Source organism: Squalius cephalus (assembly GCF_949319135.1).
Source record: "Squalius cephalus genome assembly, chromosome: 20".
In the NCBI taxonomy this organism is placed as follows: Eukaryota; Metazoa; Chordata; class Actinopteri; order Cypriniformes; family Leuciscidae; genus Squalius; species Squalius cephalus.
Window position 1 is genome coordinate 35,172,359 of NC_137141.1, and position 24,520 is coordinate 35,196,878.

Below are 24,520 nucleotides of genomic sequence, written 5' to 3' on the forward strand. Positions count from 1 at the left end.
CCCTAGCAACCACAAAGCAATGCCCTGGCAACCACTCGATTGACTTGGACCTCCAAGAAACCACATAGCAACCATGTAGCAAGCACTTAGCAACGCCCTGGCAACCACTCGTTTGACTTGGACCTGCAAAAAACCTCATAGCAACACCCTGGCAACCACTTACGCTCTTGCTCTGTGATTGCAAACACCTCTCACATGTCCCCGTGCAGTTTTTATGCGGCATGTTGTGTTTTCTGTGTGTTTCAGGACTCTTCTGGCTTTGGGTTGTCATGTGGTCCAGGTGAAAGTCAACGCTGAAGAGGAGTTGAAAAAACTCAAACTCCCGAAGAAGTGAGTGTGAAGTGATGTATGAGACATCGCAGGCCACAGATGGTGCGCCGCCGCACCAGATGCTCGTCTCAGAACATCACGTTCATTCCAGCCTATAAAGCTCTGTGCACAATGACAGTCTCTTACATGAAGCTGATTCATATCCATCATCGCAGATTATCTGCTTATATTTATAGAGAATGTTTAATAACATTACTCTTTCGTCTTTACAACAGCCTTATTTTACTATTATTTATATACTGATACAGTTTTTATCAATAGTTTGATCAGCTTTCATATTTTCAGTATTTTCATTTTATTTTAATGTGTATTTTGTTTTTTTATGAATTAATTCATTAATTTCCAGTGCAGTTAGTAATTTTACTGCTTAGTTCTTTTAATTTAATATTTGTTTTATTTCAGCTTTATTTAAATTAAGAAAAATGTTTTTAATCATTTTAGTTAACTGTAATAACCATTCTTTACAACAGTGATATTTTAGTTTTATTTATATACTATTATAATTTTTATTAATATTTTTAATTAACTTTTAATTTTATATTTTCAGTTTTCATTTGAATTTGTTTTATTTGAATTTTTATTATTTCTTTTATTTTTTAAATCACTAGGTTTAATCTTTATTTCAGATTTAGTTATTTATTTCCAGTGCAGTGATTTTAGATCTTCAACCAAGACAGCACTTCTAATTTTAGTTTAATGCAAGTTATTTTTTCAATCAAATATTTATATTTCATTTTATTTCAACTTTATTTCAATTAATAAACATGTTATTAACAGTTTTAGTTAACAACAATAACCCTTCTTTACAGCCTCAGATTTCTTGAACTGGTGAATGAGTGTGATTTCGCAGCTCATTTCTATCACTGTAAATGTTACCTAGAAGGCTGTGTGTGTGTGTGTGTGTGTGTGTGTGTGTGTGTGTGTTCTCTTCAGCTACATGATGTCTAACGGATATAAACCCACACCGCTGGATCTGACTGATGTCAAACTGAGCAACGCTCAGGAGCTGCTGGTGGACAAACTGGCCGAAAACGCTCACAACGTCTGGGCCAAAGACCGGATCAAACAGGGCTGGACCTACGGCATACAGCAGGTGAGAAGCCCAGAGCATTCTGGGATATCAAAGCAGCCGTTTCCCCTGTGTCCCTGTGGAACAGCCTCACAATTAAACATCACTTTCGCAAAGGCCTCATGATGAAGACAAACGGCCAATTAATTCCTCAATTAGCTTGAAGCATTGAGCGTCCAATCGGAACAAATCGCAGTCTCTGGTGTTTTTCCCTCAGAGCCAATGACAGCGCATCTCTCTCTCTCTCTCTCTCTCTCTCTCTGTCTAGGATGTGAAGAGCAAGCGTAACCCTCGTCTGGTGCCGTATGCTTTACTCGACGAGCGCACGAAGAAGTCGAACCGCGACAGCCTCCGGGAAGCCATCCGCACGCTGATCGGATACGGATACAACGTGGAGCCGCCCGACCAGGACGGGGGTGAGGAACGAGAGAACACCACTGCACTCCTTCCTAAATCACTAATCATAAGCCATCGTTTCACAAAAATCGTCTCAGTTAATTAGAAATAATCCCAAAAATATGGAACTTTTCATTACGTTGAATGCTGCTTATCTTCTAACAACTTTGGTCTCAATATTTTATTTTTATTTTTATTTGTATATTGTGTATTTTATTTTTTTACATTTATTATTTTTATTATTATTTTTACATTTCTTTGTATATTTATTTATTTATTTTACATTTCTGTTTATGTATTCATTTATGTATTCATTTTTATTCTTTACATTTTCTTTGTGTATTTATTAGTTTTTTTACATTTCTTTGTGTAATTTATTTTTGTTTGTTTACATTTATTTATTTTACTTTTCTTTATGCCTTTTATTTACATTTCTTTGTACAATTATTTGAGTTTTTTACATTCCTTTGTATATTTATTTATTGTAGTTTTTTACATTTCTGTTTATTTATTTACTTATTTATTTGATTTTTTTAAATTTTCTTTGTGTATTTATTTTTTATGTTTTTTGTTAATTATTTATTTATTTTATGTTTATTCATTAATTTATTCCTTTTTTTTTACATTCCTTTGTTTGTTTGTTTATTTATTTATTTATTATTCTTTGTATGTTTGTATGTTTGTTTTTGTATTTAGTTATTTTTTATTTTGGCAGCTTTGGCATTCCATACTAACAAGCTAAAAGATAATTTTTCTTTTATAGTTTAATTACCAGAACTTACTGTCACAAGCTATGATAAAGATAAATCTGATGTGATATGTGGACACATGGTGTTTCTCTGACAGCAGGACACTAGCTAGTGATGACTAGCACTGTTTACTGCAGATATGTAAATGAAAAAAAACATGGTAGGGAATATTTATAATTAGTCATTTTTTAATTTTCTATTTAAAGCAGAAACAATGAGCTCATTGAAGTAATGAATACTTGTTTGTTAGGGTTAGAAAAGGACATTTATAGCAGATGATAATGGTAGTTTTTGTACTGGTGTCCGGGTCTCTCACGGTCCTCCTCTCGGCAGGGCACGTGGTGGAGAGGTTGAGCATCGATAAGATCCGCTTCTTCCGTGTGGAGCGAACGTACGCGGTGAAGACGGGGAAGTGGTATTTCGAGTTCGAGGTGGTGACGGGCGGAGACATGCGTGTGGGCTGGGCTCGACCCGGCTGCAAACCCGACCTGGAGCTGGGAACCGATGACCAGGCCTATGTGTTCGATGGCCATCGGGTGAGTGAGGAAACGCTGGAGCCGTTCAGACCTGTGCAGAACCGGATCAGCGTTTTAGAGCGGTTTCTGATCTCTCACGGGGTCAAGTCAAGTCTCCTTCATTTATGCGGCGCTTTAACAATATAGATGTTTCAAAGCAGCTTTACAGAGATAATAGGAGATTACAGTAACAGATATTGTTTAGGCTTTGCAGCAGATCTAGAATAAAGTTATTGTCCAGATAAAGTAAGTTATGATTGATTCACTTCCATTGCAAAGATCATTAGTTATTAACTTAGGGGCCGCTAACACAACACCGTTCTAACAGAAAACCCCTAATGTGTTCTGGCTGTTCATCCGCACAACAACAACAGGGTCATCAGACTAACGGTGTAAGAGCCATTATGCTCTATCTATAATATGTTGTAGTTCCACTGTTGGACACTGGGGCGAGTGTGGGTTTAATGGGTATATCGGTAGCCAGAGAGAAGTGAAGACAGGTGTAACTAATGAGGGAAGCAAACTATTTCTGAGCGTGTCAGGATCGTATGTGGACATGCAAACTTGTGGATTACAATGTGTTTTGGCATCGGAACTGTGACATGTAAAGGGATGAATGCAGTGCTGGACTGGAAGCGTCTTGTGTGGATCTCACGCGTCAGAAATAATCCTACAATACCTCTAAGTGACAGGAAGGTCATTGTCGCTACAAACGGTTTCTGATCTCTGATCTCTCACAGGGTCACCGGCTCCACATGGGCAGTCGTCTCTTCGGCCGCTGCTGGCACTCGGGGGACGTCGTGGGTTGTATGATCAACATGGAAGACAAATCCATGATCTTCACCCTGAACGGAGAAATCCTGATCACCAACAAGGGCTCTGAGCTGTGTTTCGCCGACTTTGACATTGAGGACGGTTAGAGAGAACATAATCTCCAGCCGCTTTTCCACTGTCGGGTCAATGCGGGGCGGGCGGGGCCAATAGCCTCGAACCTGGAGCACCGAGCCCGAAACCACACTGCGTTTCCACCGTCGGGCCGTAGCGCTTCACTGAAACACGCCTCTCTGGAAGAGCGTCACACAAACCCATCATTTCACCAACAAATGCAAGTTTTATCAGAAACTAATCAGAAAGAAATCCCTGGAAACTAGCGAGATTGCAAAACGAACATGATAAAAGCGGTAGTTTGTCGACATTTTTGTTGTTTACGTAAACATTTAAAACTCAAGCGTCGATGTTTTACTCTAATTGACCCTAATAAAATAACTTATGTCAAGACTGCACATTAGTCACACAGAAATAAAGTGGTATTTACCGTTATTTTACAAAAGAAAGAGGTCACACGTACTTATTCAGGTGCGTCTGTTTCTGTTTATCTGTAGTCACAGGACCAGTATGTTTATCACATTTAGAAAGAACGATCATTCCTACAAATTTTCCACCTGAAATACGACCTGAGGAGCTTTAGCACTCTCTCCCAATACAGTTATATTTCCAGTCAGAGAAACAGAGGAAGCTCCCGAAAAACCGGAGTTGCTTTATTTTATGACATATGCGGAGCTAAATATGATATCAAACAGTCCGGTGTAAAGAGACGAGACGTACTGACAGATAAAATAAAAACTGACTGTGATAGCCTGTCTGATTTCTTCAAATGGTTATATTTACCATGTTTACTATGGTAATGGTTAGGGCGCATAGTCTTTTGCATTGTGTATAAATATTTCTGCCTTGATCAGAAACAGAAGGTATTCGAACACTCGCTGCTGTCTGAAAGCTGAGCTAAAATGATGTTAAAAGTCTTTAATGCTGATGTTAGCTATGGAATCATCTGGCGCTGTCGTCTCCAGACTCGGGTAAACTCCTCTGATCATGATCACTCCTCAAGCTGAGCTGACCCGCTTTGGACTAAGGTATTCGGCGGGCCGAAAAACCCTGGTCGTTGGCCCAGAGGAAGCCCCGACGAGGCCCGATCAAGAAAGACCTAAAGACAGTGGAAACGCGGCTTCTGATTTGATAATGCCTTAAAGGAGTAGTTCACTTTAAAATGAAAATGAACCCATGATTTACTCCCCCAAAAGTCATCCTAGGTGTATATGACTTTCTTCTTTCAGACGAATACAATCTGAGTTATATTAATAAACACCCTGACGCTTCCGAGCATCATGAATAGATGCACTTTTATGATGGATAGATGCACTTTTATGATGGACAGATGCACTTTTATGATGGATAGATGCACTTTTATCATGGATAGATGCGCTTTTATGATGGATAGATGCACTTTTATGATGGATAGATGCACTTTTATTATGGATAGATGCACTTTTATGATGAATAGATGCACTTTTATGATGGATAGATGCACTTTTATAATGGACAGATGCACTTTTATGATGGATAGATGCACTTTTATGATGAATAGATGCACTTTTATCATGATAGATGCACTTTTATGATGGACAGATGCACTTTTATGATGGATAGATGCACTTTTATCATGGATAGATGCGCTTTTATGATGGATAGATGCACTTTTATGATGGATAGATGCACTTTTATTATGGATAGATGCACTTTTATGATGAATAGATGCACTTTTATGATGGATAGATGCACTTTTATAATGGACAGATGCACTTTTATGATCGATAGATGCACTTTTATGATGGATAGATGCACTTTTATGATGAATAGATGCACTTTTATCATGGATAGATGCACTTTTATCATGAATAGATGCACTTTTATCATGGATAGATGCACTTTTTTGAGCTTGAATCTGATGGTTGCAATATTTGAAATTCACTGCCATTATAAAGCTCGGAAGCGTCAGGGTGTTTATTAATATAACACTGATTGTATTCGTCTGAAAGAAGAAAGTCATATACACCTAGGATGGCTTGAGGATGAGTAAATCACAGGCTAATTTTCATTTTAAAGTGAACTACTCCTTTAAAGACCCCTGAAAACTAAACTGTCTGCTTCTCTTCTCTCGTAGGTTTCATCCCGGTCTGTAGTTTAGGTCTTTCTCAGGTGGGCCGCATGAATCTTGGGAAGGACGCCAGCACGTTTAAGTACTACACCATGTGTGGCCTGCAGGAGGGCTTCGAACCGTTCGCCGTCAACATGAACCGTGAGGTCACCATGTGGTTCAGCAAACGCCTGCCCACCTTCTTCAATGTGCCGAAAGACCATCATCACATCGCGGTGAGGACGAGCTTCGTTCTGCTGATCGATTATTGATCGGTGACTCTTGGATCCCACTGGTTGAACGCTATAAATGGACCTTTAGCTCATCCTTCCCTCGGGTCATTTTTACCCCGAAACTCTTTTTCAATTTTTTTATTGAGAGTTCATCAGAGGGGTCCAAGATCCTAGGACTTTTGTCACACTTGAACCACGAGTACAAAAAAAAAAATGGAATGGATTTGAGGAGTTTTGTGGTTGGAGTTTAAATAAGTAACACATCCTTCGCCCACGGGTCAGTTTGACCCCTTTAGGAATGAATGGAATGCGAGGAATGCTTCAATACACATAGAAAAACATAAAAATGCTCAAAATTCAAACTATAAATTTTGTTCTTCTCTGTTTCCTTTTATCTGTTATCTTATGGTCTTTTCATTTGGTACTGTACAGCACTTTGGTCAGCCTTGTTGCCGTCATTAATCAAATGTAACCATGGATCACAAAACCAGTCACATGGGTCGATTTTTTTAAATTGAGATTTATACATCACATAAAAGCTGAATAAATAAGCTTTCCATTGATGTATGGTTTGTTAGAATATGACAATATCTGTCTGATATACAACTATTGTAAATCTGGAATCTGAAGGAGCAAAAAAATCAAAACATTGAGAAAACCTCCTTTAAAGTTGTTCATTTATGTTGGCGATTGTGCTGCATTCACTCACAGAAATACATGTTTTATATATTTACGGTAGGAAATTTACTAAATATCTTCATGGAACATGATCTTTACTGAATATCCTCATGATTTTTGGCATTAAAGAAAAATCAATCATTTTGACCCATACAATGTATTGTTGGATATTGCCACAAATAAACCCGTGCGACTCGAGACCGGTTTTGGGATCCAGGGTCACAAATGTGCTTTTCTAAGCTGAACTGAAACTGATGTTTGCAGGTCACCAGAATCGACGGGACCGTCGACAGCCCGCCCTGCCTGAAGGTCAGCCATAAGATGTTTGGGAGTCAGAACGTCAGCGCTGAGATGGTGTTCTGCAGACTGAGCATGCCTGTGGAGTTTCACTCCTGCTTCAGGAGCACATCTCACGTCAGTGTGAACGGCCTGTACGAGGAGGAACCGCTCAAGGTCAAACACAGGTCAGAGATAGGGATGTGTCGGTGAGGATATTCTCCCACCGGTTAATCGACGTGTGACACCGGTGTCACCGGCGGGAGCTTTTAAATCACTAATTTGAAAGCAAAACTAAAATGTGCATGTCCGCACGGGCATTCATAACGGTGCGGAGCAGAGCGAGTGTTTTCAGTTCATTCCTATGGATAGGAATTATCCTAGGAATTATCCGTTTGCTCTGTTCTGCTCGCCCTTATTCCCGTAATACTTTTGTCTTTTATGAGTTTAATAAAGAACTCTGTCTCGTCTTCTATCCAAACACACCGCGACATCTACGTCAGGTGACTGTAAATGCGCAAAAACTGTTTCCATTGCAGTTTTGCGAAATATTCCTTTCCCGAACTGCCTGAAAAACCTCCTCATGCGAGTGTAATATTTTTTTTGCGATATATGGGAATTTTTGCGAAATTGACATGTTCCCATTGGGTGTATTTTCAATTCGCAATTTCAATTTGCGCAATTTGAAGGGTAATGTAAACGTAATGGAAACGCTCTGTGCTCTGAAGCTTCTCAATGTGAACTTAGAACAGGTGAACACCTCTTAACTCTCATTGGTCCGTGGTGATGATGTAATAGGTGGGTGTGGCTCTGAGGCTCCGCCTTCTTTGAGGTGTAAATCTTCTCCGGTTCATTTCTCCTGTTCAGTCCGTCGAGGTCAAACGCCAGGTTAAAAAGCATTGTCGTCGCTTCATAACATTAAGGTTGAACCGATGGAGTCACACGGACTATTTTAACAAAGTCTTTACTACTTTTCTGGGCCTTGAAAGTGGCAATGACGCTGCAGTCTATCAGGGTCAGAAAGCTCTCGTATTTCATCAAAAATATCTTCATTTGTATTCCGAAGATGAACGAAGGTCTTACAGGCTTGGAATGACATCAGGGTGAGTAAATGATGAAAGAAATTTTTGGGTGAACCTTCCCTTTAAACATGAAAAACAGTGTCAGTGTCGCCTCAGTTTCTACTATAAAGTGTCTCTCCAGAGTGTTCATGTTTTTACTGGCGTCTGACCTCGACAGACTGAACAGGAGAAATGAACCGGAGAAGATTTACATCAGGAAGAAGGCGGAGCCTCAGAGCCACACCCCCTTATTGCATCATCACCATGGACCAATGAGAGTTCTAAGGTGTTCTAAGCAAACGTTTCTTGCAAGTCCCGAAACGAACTTCGTTTTGGCCGTATTTTGTTCGTTCTCCGAGGCTTTTTCTCTCAGTGTCAGTGATTCTAAACAGAAATGAATCCTCTTGCTGTCTACAATGATCTCTATCAGAGCTTCAGATAGTAAGTGTGTTTGTGCTGTGAACGTTTCTGAAGGCATCCGGTGAAGTCCATGAAGCACTCGGATGAAGGCAGAAGAACGGACTATAGCAGCATAACCTCAGTGAGTTCAGCGGTGCACTTCTCCTATCCTATGATTTATGGTTCATACAAGAATAAAAAGCTCTTGATGTTTTGTTTAGGTTCTTTTATTTGGGTTTTTCATTTGTCATCACCAAGAAAAACAACGATAATAACTTTAATGACAAATGTAATGATACATATAGCGATAACGGTAATTATAAAAATGTGTATAACTGCTACGATAAATATAACCATAGCGATAGCTATAACAGTGATAAATGTAATGATAAATATAGCGATAACGAGAGCTATAAAAATGTGTGTAACTGCAACAATAACAATAGCTATAACTATAACAATGATAAATGTAACGATAAATATAGTGATAATGATAAATATAAAGTGTCTATAACTATAACAGTGATAAATGTAATGATATATATAGCGATAACGAGAGCTATAAAAATGTGTATAACTGCAACAATAACTATAACAATGATAAATGTAACGATAAATATAGTGATAATGATAAATATAAAGTGTCTATAACTATAACAAAGCTTTAATAACTATAGTAATAACTTTAACAAAGATAAATGTTACTATAAATATAGTGATAACGATAACTATAAAATGTCTAACTGCAATGATAACTATAACTATAGCAATGATAAATGTAACAATATATATAGCGATAATGATAATTATAAAAATGTGTATAACTGCAACGATAACTATAATAAATAACTATAGCGATAAATGTAACAATGATAAATGTAATGATAAATATTGCGATGAAGAGAACTATAAATGTCTGTAACTATAACAAAACTATAACTATAACGATAACTTTAACAAAGCTATAATAACTAGAACAATAAATAAATATGATAAGTGTAATGATAAATATAACAATAACTATAACAATATCAATATAACTATATTAACAATATAACAATAACTATAACTAACAATGATAGCTATATCAAAAACAATAATAACTATGATAACTATAACTGAGGATCGTAACGATAACTGTAACAACTTTAATGATAACTGTAAAATATAAATAAAATGAACTGTAATTATCAATCAGTGAACATAATTGCAGAAGCAGAAGGATTTTGATTGGCTGTCAGTGTCTCTGAAAGTGTTTCCAGTGATCTTGTTACTGTTACAGTTGTGGTGTGAACTGATATTCTCCGAGTTACAGTTCACGTTTACTCGTATGGCTTCGTCTCTCCTCTGAATGAGGTTTGAGAGTGTGAGTAACGTGTGTGTCGCTCTCCTGCAGTACTATCACTCGGTCCGGATATTCGCGGGTCAAGACCCGTCCTGTGTGTGGGTCGGATGGGTCACTCCTGACTACCATTACTATAGCAACAACTTCAACCTCGGCAAGATCCGCACGGTGACCGTCACCCTCGGTGACGAGCGAGGTCGTGTGCACGAGAGGTGAGCGCTCGTTCTCATACGGTCAAACCAAACACTATTCAGACACCAGATATCATTTTTGAGTGTGTGCAGGACACTAAGGGCCCTATCTTGCACCCAGCGCAATTGACTTAATACAGTGACACATGTATCATTCCTATTTTGCACCCGCGGGCGGTTCAGGGAAAAGAGGAGGCGTGATCCGGCGCAAACGTTCCCTGGTGCTATTTTGCAGTTTCAGAAAACACTTCCGCCACTGACCAGGAGAAACCTCGTCTAAAGTCAGTGGCGCGTTATTCAGATGCTATTTTAAGGGCGCATGCTTGGCCATAATGTAGCGTGTGCACAACACACACACACTTTGCTTCTCTCATCTACACAGACGCAGCAGTTTTCATTTTTAGAAAACCATACCTTTTTACAAGGAAAAATATTAACACACCATTTAACCATTAACAGTCCATGAAGATGTGAAAGAATAGGCATAAATCTAGCTTACACATTTACCCAGATTATCATACGCCTGTTTAACCGAAGCTAATTTGGGTGTGTTTCTCCATCCCCAATGTCACTTCTCTGTGTTTTACGGCCCTGACGAGAACGTCGGTCTCCTCGGCTGTGAACCGCTCCTGGCAAATCCGCCGTTATAATAGCAATCCGCCATGGAACAAGCGCGCCTGCTCTTAAAGGGAATGTGAGATGTCGCTCTGATTGGTTTATTTCACGTTACGCCCAAACCACACCTATGAATAATGAAGCGACTTCAGACCAACACATTTTAGATTTGTGTCGGGCGCAAGAGTCATTTATCCTGCCGGTATAATAGCAACAGCGCCCGAGACCCGCCCACAAAGTTACTTGAGTTTCAGATCGTTAAAATAGGGCCCTAAAGTTCACTTATGTAAGTGAGGAGAGCAAAATAAAGTAAACTGTGACATATTACACCCAAATATTCTTCATACAGTGACTACCAGTGACATTGGGCCCAAAAATGATTGGGACACTTTGAGCTGATCATGTTTTGCTGAAGTGTGTTGTCTTTAATTGCTAATGCTCTTTTTACACACAGACTGAACACAATGAAGCATTGCTTGGTGATTGGTTGAGCTAAACTGGTATTATCTAATTGTGTAGTTAAATTTAACAGCTGACAGATATTCAACATAATTCATGTGTGAGACAGTCTAACAGAAGGACGGACAAAACCAGTCAAATATCAATGAGTTCATTTTCTAAACTATAGCGAATAAACTGTGATAATGTGAGAAATGTTGAAGGTGTCTGAATACATTTTGGTTTGACTGTGTTGCCATGGGTCATGTGCTGATGTCACTGTGTCATGTGACAGCGTGAGGAGGAGTAACTGTTACATGGTTTGGTGTGGAGACGTCACGAGTGCCGCCCACTCGTCCAGCAGGAGTAACGTGGATTTAGAGATCGGATGCCTCATTGATTTGGCCACGGGTCTGTTAGCTTTCACAGTCAACGGCAAAGAGCTTGCGACCTCGTACCAGGTACCGTCAGCTCAAGCAGCGTCAGACTCATGACTTCACACAGATTACATGGTAAATAAAGGTGTAAAATGAACATCTGTTGTGCAGGTGGAGCCCAGCGCAAAACTGTTTCCTGCGGTGTTTGTGCGGCCAACAAGCTCAAGTCTGTTCCAGTTTGAACTGGCCAAAATCAAGGTGCGTGGATCCTCATATTCCCATAGCTTCATACCAGCATATTAGTCATTGTGAGAGAAATGAACGGGATCTGCTCTCGAGCGTTCTGCTCAAATGATGTGGTAATTATATATGGTGATTATAACAGTAACTATAACAGTAATTGTAACAGTAACTATAACGAACTAAAATGGTAATTATAATTATATAAATTATAATAATAACTGTAATGTGAGTTTGTATTACTTGTCTCCTCCAGAACGCGATGCCAATCTCATCCGCCATTTTTAAGAGCGAACACAAGAACCCGGTTCCTCAGTGTCCGCCGCGACTGGACGTCCAGACGATAAACTCAGTTCTGTGGAGCCGAATGCCCAACACCTTCCTGAAGGTGGAGACGACTCGAGTCAGCGAGAGGCACGGGTGGATGGTGCAATGTGTGGAACCCCTGCAGATGCTGGCCGTACACATCCCTGAGGAGAACCGGTACACACACACACACACTCTCACACACACACACACACACACACACACACACACACACACACACACACACACACACACACACACACACACACACACACACACACTCTCACACACACACACACACACACACACACACACACACACACACACTCTCGAGTCAGCGACAGGCACGGGTGGATGGTGCAGTGTGTGGAACCCCTGCAGATGCTGGCCGTACACATCCCTGAGGAGAACCGGTACACACACACACACACTCTCACACACACACACACACACACACTCTCGAGTCAGCGACAGGCACGGGTGGATGGTGCAGTTTGTGGAACCCCTGCAGATGCTGGCCGTACACATCCCTGAGGAGAACCGGTACACACACACACACACACACACACACACACACATATACACACATATACACACATATACACACACACTCTCGAGTCAGCGACAGGCACGGGTGGATGGTGCAGTGTGTGGAACCCCTGCAGATGCTGGCCGTACACATACCAGAGGAGAACTGGTACACACACACACACACACACACACACACACACACACACTCTCACTCTCTCACTCATGTATTGCAGGTGTGTGGACATCATGGAGCTCTCAGAGCAGGAGGATCTGCGTATGTTCCACTATCACACACTCCAGCTGTACTGCGCTCTGTGCGCTCACGGGAACACACGTGTGTCTCACGCGCTCTGCAGCCACCTCGACCAATCACAGCTGCTCTACACCATCGACAGCCAATACCTGTCAGGCGTGCTGCGCGAGGGCTTCTACAGCGTCCTCATTAGCGTTCACCTGGAGACGGCCCGAGCCGCGCGCCTGATGATGAGCCGCGAGTTCATCGTCCCCGTCACGCCCGAGACGCGCGGGATTCGACTGTTTCCTGACGCCTCCAAACGCCACCAGCCGCCGGGCGTCGGCCGCAGCGCCTCCCTCAAACCCCGGCTCAACTTAACCCCACCCTGCTTCATCACCGCCCGCCGCGAGCAGCACCTGCACAGCCCTGAGATCCCGCTCGACGTGCTCAAGGTACACAGCCCTTTCAGATAGCAGACATGCTACTCTGTAACTGTAACTTTAATTATTACAGTAACTGTAACAGTAACTATAACAGTAACAGTGATTATAACAGTAACTATAACAGTAACAGTGATTATAACAGTAACTATAACAGTGACTATAACAGTGACAGTGACTATAACAGTAACAGTGATTATAACAGTAACTATAACAGTGACTATAACAGTAACAGTGATTATAACAGTAACTATAACAGTAACAGTAACTATAACAGTGACTATAACAGTGATTATAACAGTAACTATAACAGTGACTATAACAGTAACTATAACAGTGACTATAACAGTAACTATAACAGTAACAGTAACTATAACAGTAACTATAACAGTGATTATAACAGTAACTATAACAGTAACTATAACAGTAACTATAACAGTGATTATAACAGTAACTATAACAGTAACTATAACAGTGATTATAACAGTAACTATAACAGTGACTATAACAGTAACTATAACAGTAACAGTGATTATAACAGTAACTATAACAGTGATTATAACAGTAACTATAACAGTGATTATAACAGTAACTATAACAGTGATTATAACAGTAACTATAACAGTAACAGTAACTATAACAGTAACTATAACAGTGATTATAACAGTAACTATAACAGTAACTATAACAGTGATTATAACAGTAACTATAACAGTAACTATAACAGTGATTATAACAGTAACTATAACAGTAACTATAACAGTAACTATAACAGTGATTATAACAGTAACTATAACAGTAACTATAACAGTGATTATAACAGTAACTATAACAGTGATTATAACAGTAACTATAACAGTAACTATAACAGTAACTATAACAGTAACAGTGATTATAACAGTAACTATAACAGTGATTATAACAGTAACTATAACAGTAACAGTAACTATAACAGTAACTATAACAGTGATTATAACAGTAACTATAACAGTAACTATAACAGTAACTATAACAGTGATTATAACAGTAACTATAACAGTAACTATAACAGTAACTATAACAGTAACAGTGATTATAACAGTAACTATAACAGTAACTATAACAGTGACTATAACAGTAACAGTGATTATAACAGTAACTATAACAGTAACAGTAACTATAACAGTGACTATAACAGTGATTATAACAGTAACTATAACAGTGACTATAACAGTAACTATAACAGTGACTATAACAGTAACTATAACAGTAACTATAACAGTAACTATAACAGTGATTATAACAGTAACTATAACAGTAACTATAACAGTGATTATAACAGTAACTATAACAGTGATTATAACAGTAACTATAACAGTGATTATAACAGTAACTATAACAGTGATTATAACAGTAACTATAACAGTAACTATAACAGTAACTATAACAGTAACAGTGATTATAACAGTAACTATAACAGTGATTATAACAGTAACTATAACAGTAACAGTAACTATAACAGTAACTATAACAGTGATTATAACAGTAACTATAACAGTAACTATAACAGTAACTATAACAGTGATTATAACAGTAACTATAACAGTAACTATAACAGTAACAGTGATTATAACAGTAACTATAACAGTAACTATAACAGTGACTATAACAGTAACAGTGATTATAACAGTAACTATAACAGTAACAGTAACTATAACAGTGACTATAACAGTGATTATAACAGTAACTATAACAGTGACTATAACAGTAACTATAACAGTGACTATAACAGTAACTATAACAGTAACAGTAACTATAACAGTAACTATAACAGTGATTATAACAGTAACTATAACAGTAACTATAACAGTAACTATAACAGTAACTATAACAGTGATTATAACAGTAACTATAACAGTAACTATAACAGTGATTATAACAGTAACTATAACAGTGACTATAACAGTAACTATAACAGTAACAGTGATTATAACAGTAACTATAACAGTAACAGTAACTATAACAGTGACTATAACAGTGATTATAACAGTAACTATAACAGTGACTATAACAGTAACTATAACAGTGATTATAACAGTAACTATAACAGTAACTATAACAGTAACAGTGATTATAACAGTAACTATAACAGTAACTATAACAGTGACTATAACAGTAACAGTGATTATAACAGTAACTATAACAGTAACAGTAACTATAACAGTGACTATAACAGTGATTATAACAGTAACTATAACAGTGACTATAACAGTAACTATAACAGTGATTATAACAGTAACTATAACAGTAACTATAACAGTAACTATAACAGTGATTATAACAGTAACTATAACAGTAACTATAACTGATTATAACAGTAACTATAACAGTAACTATAACAGTAACAGTGATTATAACAGTAACTATAACAGTGATTATAACAGTAACTATAACAGTAACAGTAACTATAACAGTAACTATAACAGTGATTATAACAGTAACTATAACAGTAACTATAACAGTGATTATAACAGTAACTATAACAGTAACTATAACAGTAACTATAACAGTAACAGTGATTATAACAGTAACTATAACAGTAACTATAACAGTGACTATAACAGTAACAGTGATTATAACAGTAACTATAACAGTAACAGTAACTATAACAGTGACTATAACAGTGATTATAACAGTAACTATAACAGTGACTATAACAGTAACTATAACAGTGACTATAACAGTAACTATAACAGTAACAGTAACTATAACAGTAACTATAACAGTGATTATAACAGTAACTATAACAGTAACTATAACAGTAACTATAACAGTAACTATAACAGTGATTATAACAGTAACTATAACAGTAACTATAACAGTGATTATAACAGTAACTATAACAGTGACTATAACAGTAACTATAACAGTAACAGTGATTATAACAGTAACTATAACAGTGATTATAACAGTAACTATAACAGTGATTATAACAGTAACTATAACAGTGATTATAACAGTAACTATAACAGTAACAGTAACTATAACAGTAACTATAACAGTGATTATAACAGTAACTATAACAGTAACTATAACAGTAACTATAACAGTGATTATAACAGTAACTATAACAGTAACTATAACAGTAACTATAACAGTGATTATAACAGTAACTATAACAGTAACTATAACAGTAACTATAACAGTGATTATAACAGTAACTATAACAGTAACTATAACAGTGATTATAACAGTAACTATAACAGTGATTATAACAGTAACTATAAAAGTAACTATAACAGTAACTATAACAGTAACAGTGATTATAACAGTAACTATAACAGTGATTATAACAGTAACTATAACAGTAACAGTAACTATAACAGTAACTATAACAGTGATTATAACAGTAACTATAACAGTAACTATAACAGTAACTATAACAGTGATTATAACAGTAACTATAACAGTAACTATAACAGTAACTATAACAGTAACAGTGATTATAACAGTAACTATAACAGTAACTATAACAGTGATTATAACAGTAACTATAACAGTGATTATAACAGTAACTATAACAGTAACTATAACAGTGATTATAACAGTGATTATAACAGTAACTATAACAGTAACTATAACAGTAACTATAACAGTGATTATAACAGTAACTATAACAGTAACTATAACAGTAACTATAACAGTAACAGTGATTATAACAGTAACTATAACAGTAACTATAACAGTGATTATAACAGTAACTATAACAGTAACTATAACAGTAACTATAACAGTAACAGTGATTATAACAGTAACTATAACAGTAACTATAACAGTGATTATAACAGTAACTATAACAGTAACTATAACAGTAACTATAACAATAACTGTAACAATGACAATAACAGTAATTATAACAATAACTATAACAGTAATCATAACAGAAATTAGCGATTACATTTGTCCCGAGATCCCGCTGGATGTGCTGAAAGTGTAAAAACGGGCAGGTTTACCATTAAAACATAAAAACCACACAATAAAAACAAAACACAAAATTAAATAAAACTGCAAAAAGTCGCAAATTAAAACGAACTTTTCTGTACAGCACTTTGGTCCACCTCGGTTGTTTTAAAGTGCTTCCTAAATAAAGTGTGCTGTGTTGTTCAGGAGAAGGCGATCCTCATGCTGACGGAGGCGGTTCAGGGTGGAGGAGATCACATCCGGGATCCGGTGGGCGGGAGCGTGGAGTATCAGTTCGTTCCCATCCTTCGTCTCATCGGCACACTCCTCACCATGGGTGTCCTGAGCAGCCGAGACGTGCACAAGATCCTGATGCTCATCGAGCCCGACGTGTTCGGGGAACGCCAGGAGGACGGGATGAAGGAGGGATTAACCGGAGCCGAGGAGAAGGCGGTCGAGGCCGGAGAAGAAGAGGCTCGAGACGGGAAAACACTCGTGAAGGGACTGTTGGAGAAGAAGCTTCCCGAGTCCGTCAAACGACAGGTGAGACCATCAGACTTTAAACCAAACCTTATTCACACTCCTTCAACATTTCTCACATCATCAGTTTATTCGCTATCATTTAGAAAATGGTAATAAATATGAGCAGAACTCAGTTGATATTTGACTGGTTTTGTCCGTCCTTCTGTTAGACTGTCTCACACATGAATTATGTTGAATATCTGTCAGCTGTTAAATTTAACTACACAATTAGATAATACCAGTTTAGCTCAACCAATCACCAAGCAATGCTTCATTCTGTTCAGTCTGTGTGTAAAAAGAGCATTAGCAATTAAAGAAAACACACTTCAGCAAAACATGATCAGCTCAAAGTGTCCCAATCAGTTTTGGTCCTAAATCTTTATACATTTACAGTAACTGACTGTCTACTGGATGAAGAATTATTGGGTATAATATGTCACAGTTTACTTTATTTTGCTCTCCTCACTTACATAAATGAACTATAGTGTTGTGTACCCACTAGTAAAAAATATAAAATATTATATTTGGTGTCTGAATAATTTTTGGTTTGAGACAATTAATAAACAAAATCAATGATGCAAACTTCATCAGATATGACTCAACTCAACTTTTATTTATAAAGCACTTTCAAAACCATTAGAATGGACCAAAGTGCTGTCCATAAATAGTAAAATACATAGAAACATAAAATAACATCAAAACATGACACCAAGAAAATCATACAACCAATCACTTGCAGTTCTCAGACCTAATCGAACGCCCAAAGCTTGATATGAGACTCAAACTCAAACATTTATTTCTACAGCGCTTTATACAGTACAGATCGATTCACAGTAATAAACGGAATCAATGATGCAGACTTCATCAGATATGAGACTGAAGACAATAGAGTCATTATTCAGATCTATTCAGTTCTGTGTTGATTAAGTTCAGTAACATGAACTGTTGATGTTGCAAAGTTCTTCAGTTATGAAATGATGCATTTATTATGACTTGTTTTAATACTCTAACACATCCATAAGAAAAATTCTAATTTTAAATTTAAATTCTCAATTTTTTAAAATATTCATACGAAAAATTAAAATGTAATTAATTTTTTTTTTTTTATGTATATTCATACATGGACACAATTTATATTTTTAGTTCTGCTATATATAATTTTTTTAATTCACTATTTATGCTACCGTTCTAATGTTTGGAAAAAAGAAAGAAAGAAATCAATACTTTTATTTATCAAGGATGCATTAAACTGATCAAAAGTGACAGTGAAGATGTTTATAATGTTTCAAAAGATTCTATTTCAAATAAATGCTGTTCTTTAGAACTTTCTATTCTTCAAAGAATCCTGAAAAATAAAATTAATGATGGTTTCCGTAAAAATCTGAAGCAGCACACCTGTTTTCAACATTAATAATAATCACAAAAGTTTCTTGATCATCAAATCCTCATATTAGAGTGATTTCTGAAGGATCATGTGACACTGAAGACTGGAGTAATAATGCAGAACATTCAGCTTTGATCACAGGAATAAATTACACTTTACTATATATTCACATAGATAAATAAAACGTCACAATTTTAAATGTATTTTTGATAACTTTATTGTTAAATGCTTACCAACCCCAAACTTTCAAAACAGTGTATATTTGTAGAACAGTGATTCTTTGAAGAAAAGAAAGTTTAAAAAAACAGCATCTATTTGAAATAGAATCTTTTGAAACATTATAAACGTCTTCACTGCCACTTCTGATCAGTTTAATGCATCCTTGATAAATAGTATTAATTTCTTTCTTTTTTCTTTAATCATGTAGCAGATAATTTATCCAAATCGACATACAAACGAGGAAAATCGAAAGCATTTTGAGCATAAAATCTGCATAATTTGCCGTGGCAAGTTTACAGTATGAGGTTTTAGTGGTGTATATAGTCTCTGTGGATAAAAGCGTCTGCTGGATGTTGTGTAAGTGTACTGTTCTGTTGTGTGATTGTGTTGTGCAGATGTGTGAGCTGCTCCACTACTTCTGTGACTGTGAGCTGAGGCATCGCATCGAAGCCATCGTGTCTTTCTCCGACAGCTTCGTCTCAAAGCTGCAGTTCAACCAGAAGTTCCGCTATAATGAGCTGATGCTAGCGCTCAACATGTCCGCCGCCGTCACCGCTAAGAAGACCAAAGAGTTTCGCTCTCCGCCTCAGGAACAGGTGCTCAAACACTTCAACTCACCTTTATTTGTACAGCGCTTTACACAATACACATCGTTTCAAAGCAGCTTTACAGAAAGTGCATGAGTCTATATTACAGTTTAGAGAGATCTGTTATCAGAGGAGACTGTCTGAGTTATGCATTTCAGAAATGTACATATACAAATCACAGTTGGCGAAAAAAGTATTAATTTAAACAATGTAATAATTTAATGCAGAAACAATGAGCTCATTGAAGTAATGAATACTTGTTTGTTAACAAATGATTGTGACATTTAGAAAACTGTAGCGTTGGTGCGTGTTGGTTCAGAGTTAGCGTCATCTGAAGTCTTCATCATAGGCTGGATCCACACTGGAGCTCAAACTCCAAACATGGTCATCCTGAGATAAAACAGAGATAATAAAACTTGCGTAGCTGCTATGGTTGGCTTATCACGATTATGAAATCTCAAATGCTGTGATTATTAGTAATGTGCAGCGTGTCAGTGACGTACGGCTCAGTAAACGCGTCTCACTCTGAAAGCTCTGAGTTTGAGTCGCTTTTGAAAAAGCAACACACGTCAAACATCTTTCAGAACACGAGAAGCATTTATGAACCTCCTGTCCAACAAAATACATTTAATAACATGCTTTTCCTCCAAACTCACTTCATGAGGACAGCTGAGCTCCTCCTTCTGTAGACGATGAGCTTCTGGCACAGAATAAGGCAGTCGTGTGTTTATTAGTCGTGTTTAATCAAAGCGTTTCACTCTTCTGTTTATTCAGATACAGCGATAGCCGTGTGTTATCGTACTTCTGCGGGGCATATGTGGTGTGTGTGTGTGTGTGTGTGTGAGAGCGTGTGTGTGTGTGCGTGAGACGCCCTCTGGTGTTCAGAGGGATGTGTGTGTGTGTCAGTGATGCGCGGGTCAATGTATAAACAAACCGCACCTGACCGACGTTTTCAACTAACCCGCCCGCAACTCGGACCGCAAAAAACGAAAAAGAAAATATTGTACCCGACCCGCTTCCTGACCCGCATTTTTTTTAAAGTAGCTATAATGCTCATCGTAGCGTCTTAATATAACTTAATATTCTAATTTTGTCAAGAATTATAAAAAATCGTCAATATAAGCTCATAATTTGTACTAAAATAGTCTAAATGTTTAGTTTTAAAAACAATTTTAAAAAGCTGGCTATGTCTATTTTGATGTTTCTGCGCAAGTTCAGCAGACAGTGGTTCGGGTTTGTTCCGATCAGAGCTCGTGAGCGGAGAGCGCATTTCTGAATATTCCGCTCCGCTCACGGTCGCTCGCCCAACCCAGATGGCCTGCTGGTTCGAAAATATGTGGAATAAGGGCTGCCTCCGACTAATTTTTTTTCTTGTCGACTAGTTGTTCATTTAAGCCATTCGTGGACAAATCGCCCCTTTATATTAAATTAATTACTTTTAGGCTAGCCTACAGGAATAAGCGTAATGACCGCACGCTTAAAGCTTGCCACAAAGAACCGGTTAAAGTAATGATTATGAATGTGTCTAAATTAGCAAGGAGACATTTAATTGTTTAGTAATAAACTGGTGTTTTCTGTGTCGCTGCAAAGATGAAGTTGACAATGCGGAGATTGCGGACTCGCCATGAACGCCAGAGAGAAATGCACATTTCATATGGATTAGCCTACTGTACATAATCAGAGAGTATAGCCTATTTATTTTGGTTTGAATATTTTCGTTTAAAAGTAGACATTTCAAGCTTTCTGTAATATATAGCCTATATTTATCAAATCTGTGAGGCACAAGCTGAGTTTCGGCGCCCTCCAGTTCACATGCAGTGACCGCGTACCGGCACCTTATTTTGTCTGCTATATATTTGCTTCTTATTTAATAAATACGGGCAATTGATTGATAAAACATTGATCAAAATTAAGATACAATTTATACAAAACGAAAATCTTTTAAAAAGAGTTTTCTATAAAACAAAACTTAATGAAGTCGTCAAAATCATGTTTTACCAAAAACAGCGCCGTTGCTAGGAGGGCGTCAGCGCCTCTGCCTCTCAGCGCCTCTGCCTCACGAGTGGATGATAGCCCTGAAGACGCCTAGCAATGATATACCTTTAGTGGTAGTATACCTTTAGTTAAGTTATCGCAGCGCGCTAAGAGACAATGTTATCGGAAAATGCAGCCCAGGTATGATGCATAATGGAGATTCCAAAGCTCTCTTCTTTGGTCAGAACCATGGAGAGCGATCGAGGATTTACTTTTAACAATGCAACACAATATTTAAAGAGCATCAAGCTATTAAAATCTATATTATGTATACGCACAGATAATATAACAGCAGGCTATATTAGTCAATATTGTTTTATTAGGTTAAGCAGTGATTGGATAACGTTTTTTTATTTTTATTTTATTTAACGTTTTTAATTTAAGGCCCACCCACAATTGGTCTGGCTTATCCAAAACTGGAATCCTGGCGCCGTGCCTGGTTGGTCGTGCCAGTTTTGTGGTTATCAAATGTGTAAATAGCATCGTAAGAAGTAGCCTACACATGACAAAGGCAGCACTTTGGTCATCATCTTTCATTATTTCGGCAAATGTCTCCCACACTTTGCTCTTTCTATTTGTGTATTTGCGGAGCTTCCACTCCCCAGTCTTCACCTTTTCTCTTGCCGCCTCCATCTCTACCTGCAGACTGAGCTCGTGCGTCATCTTCGCGCCAGTTATTCAGCCAATAAAGTGTAAATTAAATTTAAAACGTATTCATAGAAAATTGTGTCTAGAACTATATAAATTACAAAGGTTTAATTGACATCTTTATTTCAAACGACCCGACCGAAAATATTTTTGGATGACTCGTAACCGCGGGTAACCGCGGGTGACCGCAGGCACCCGCTCATTTCGGATCAACCCGCGCATCACTGGTGTGTGTGAGATGCCCTCTGGTGTTCAGAGGGATATGTGGTGTGTGTGTGTGTGTGTGTGTGTGTGTGTGTGTGTGTGTGAGACGCCCTCTGGTGTTCAGAGGGATATGTGGTGTGTGTGTGTGTGTGTGTGTGTGTGTGTGTGTGAGACGCTCTCTGGTGTTCAGAGGGATATGTGTATGTGTGTGTGTGTGAGATGCCCTCTGGTGTTCAGAGGGATATGTGGTGTGTGTGTGTGTGTGTGTGTGTGTGTGTGTGTGTGTGTGTGTGTGTGTGTGTGTGTGTGTGTGTGTGTGTGTGTGTGTGTGTGTGTGTGTGTGTGTGTGTGAGACGCCCTCTGGTGTTCAGAGGGGTGTGTGTGTGTGTGTGTGTGTGAGATGCCCTCTGGTGTTCAGAGGGATATGTGGTGTGTGTGTGTGTGTGTGTGTGTGAGACGCTCTCTGGTGTTCAGAGGGATATGTGTATGTGTGTGTGTGTGAGATGCCCTCTGGTGTTCAGAGGGATATGTGGTGTGTGTGTGTGTGTGTGTGTGTGTGTGTGTGTGTGAGACGCCCTCTGGTGTTCAGAGGGGTGTGTGTGTGTGTGTGAGATGCCCTCTGGTGTTCAGAGGGATATGTGGTGTGTGTGTGTGTGTGTGTGTGTGAGACGCTCTCTGGTGTTCAGAGGGATATGTGTATGTGTGTGTGTGTGAGATGCCCTCTGGTGTTCAGAGGGATATGTGGTGTGTGTGTGTGTGTGTGTGTGTGTGTGTGTGTGTGTGTGTGTGTGTGAGACGCCCTCTGGTGTTCAGAGGGGTGTGTGTGTGTGTGTGTGTGTGAGACAGTGATGCGCGGGTTGATCCGAAATGAGCGGGTGCCTGCGGTCACCCGCGGTTACCCGCGGTTACGAGTCATCCAAAAATATTTTTAATGATATTCGGGTCGCGGTCGGTCGGGTCGTTTGAAATAAAGATGCCAATTAAACCTTTGTAATTTATATAGTACTAGAGAGCATATGAGCGGAGTGGGGCGGTGAGAATCTCCGCTCATCGCTCACGGAAATGTTCACCTCTCCGCTCCCCCGCTCAAAGCTCAGGCCGCTCCTCCGCTCATCATCGCTCAGCGCTCAACGCAGTTTGCTCCGCGCTCCACTCAAATCGACCCTGCTCGCTCCAAAAAAAGAAAAAAAATCTACATGTATATCACTTTTAGCTTAGACCACAGCCTTACCTCCTAAAGAACTAATGAGCAACAACAACATTTTTCAAAGAGAAAAAAAAATTCAAATTCAAATTTAAAAAAATTTCAAATTAGGCTACAAATTAGGCCTAGGCTATGTAAGAAAGAAGGAATATAGCCTATACACAAAGTCCTGTAAAATTAAACGAATAAATGGGCCTAATAATATAAATAACAATTATAAACAAAAATATAGCCTACATACATTTTTTTTTTAAAGTAAATTTATTAGGCCAGAATTTTGATAAGTGAACTTTTGCACAATGCACTAAAATTTAAATGGGCTTATATCCATTGTACACACAAACTGCTGTAAAATAAAACGAATAAATGGGCCTAATAATA

General features: G+C 38.1%; 1 protein-coding gene across 1 annotated transcript in view; it reads left to right on the forward strand.

Annotated features, from left to right (window-relative positions):
- Window positions 1-24,520, forward strand: part of LOC307148400 (ryanodine receptor 3) — a 176,833-nt gene that overhangs the window by 52,933 nt on the left and 99,380 nt on the right. Inside the window, exons 24-38 of the mRNA XM_079853889.1 lie at window positions 247-330; window positions 1,264-1,423; window positions 1,668-1,815; window positions 2,878-3,080; window positions 3,800-3,974; window positions 6,061-6,269; window positions 7,209-7,408; window positions 8,756-8,822; window positions 10,077-10,237; window positions 11,565-11,730; window positions 11,818-11,904; window positions 12,143-12,369; window positions 12,957-13,410; window positions 17,545-17,880; window positions 19,858-20,058. Coding sequence (XP_079710015.1) covers window positions 247-330; window positions 1,264-1,423; window positions 1,668-1,815; window positions 2,878-3,080; window positions 3,800-3,974; window positions 6,061-6,269; window positions 7,209-7,408; window positions 8,756-8,822; window positions 10,077-10,237; window positions 11,565-11,730; window positions 11,818-11,904; window positions 12,143-12,369; window positions 12,957-13,410; window positions 17,545-17,880; window positions 19,858-20,058 — 2,878 coding nt within the window. The remainder of the gene's footprint in view (window positions 1-246; window positions 331-1,263; window positions 1,424-1,667; window positions 1,816-2,877; window positions 3,081-3,799; window positions 3,975-6,060; window positions 6,270-7,208; window positions 7,409-8,755; window positions 8,823-10,076; window positions 10,238-11,564; window positions 11,731-11,817; window positions 11,905-12,142; window positions 12,370-12,956; window positions 13,411-17,544; window positions 17,881-19,857; window positions 20,059-24,520) is intronic.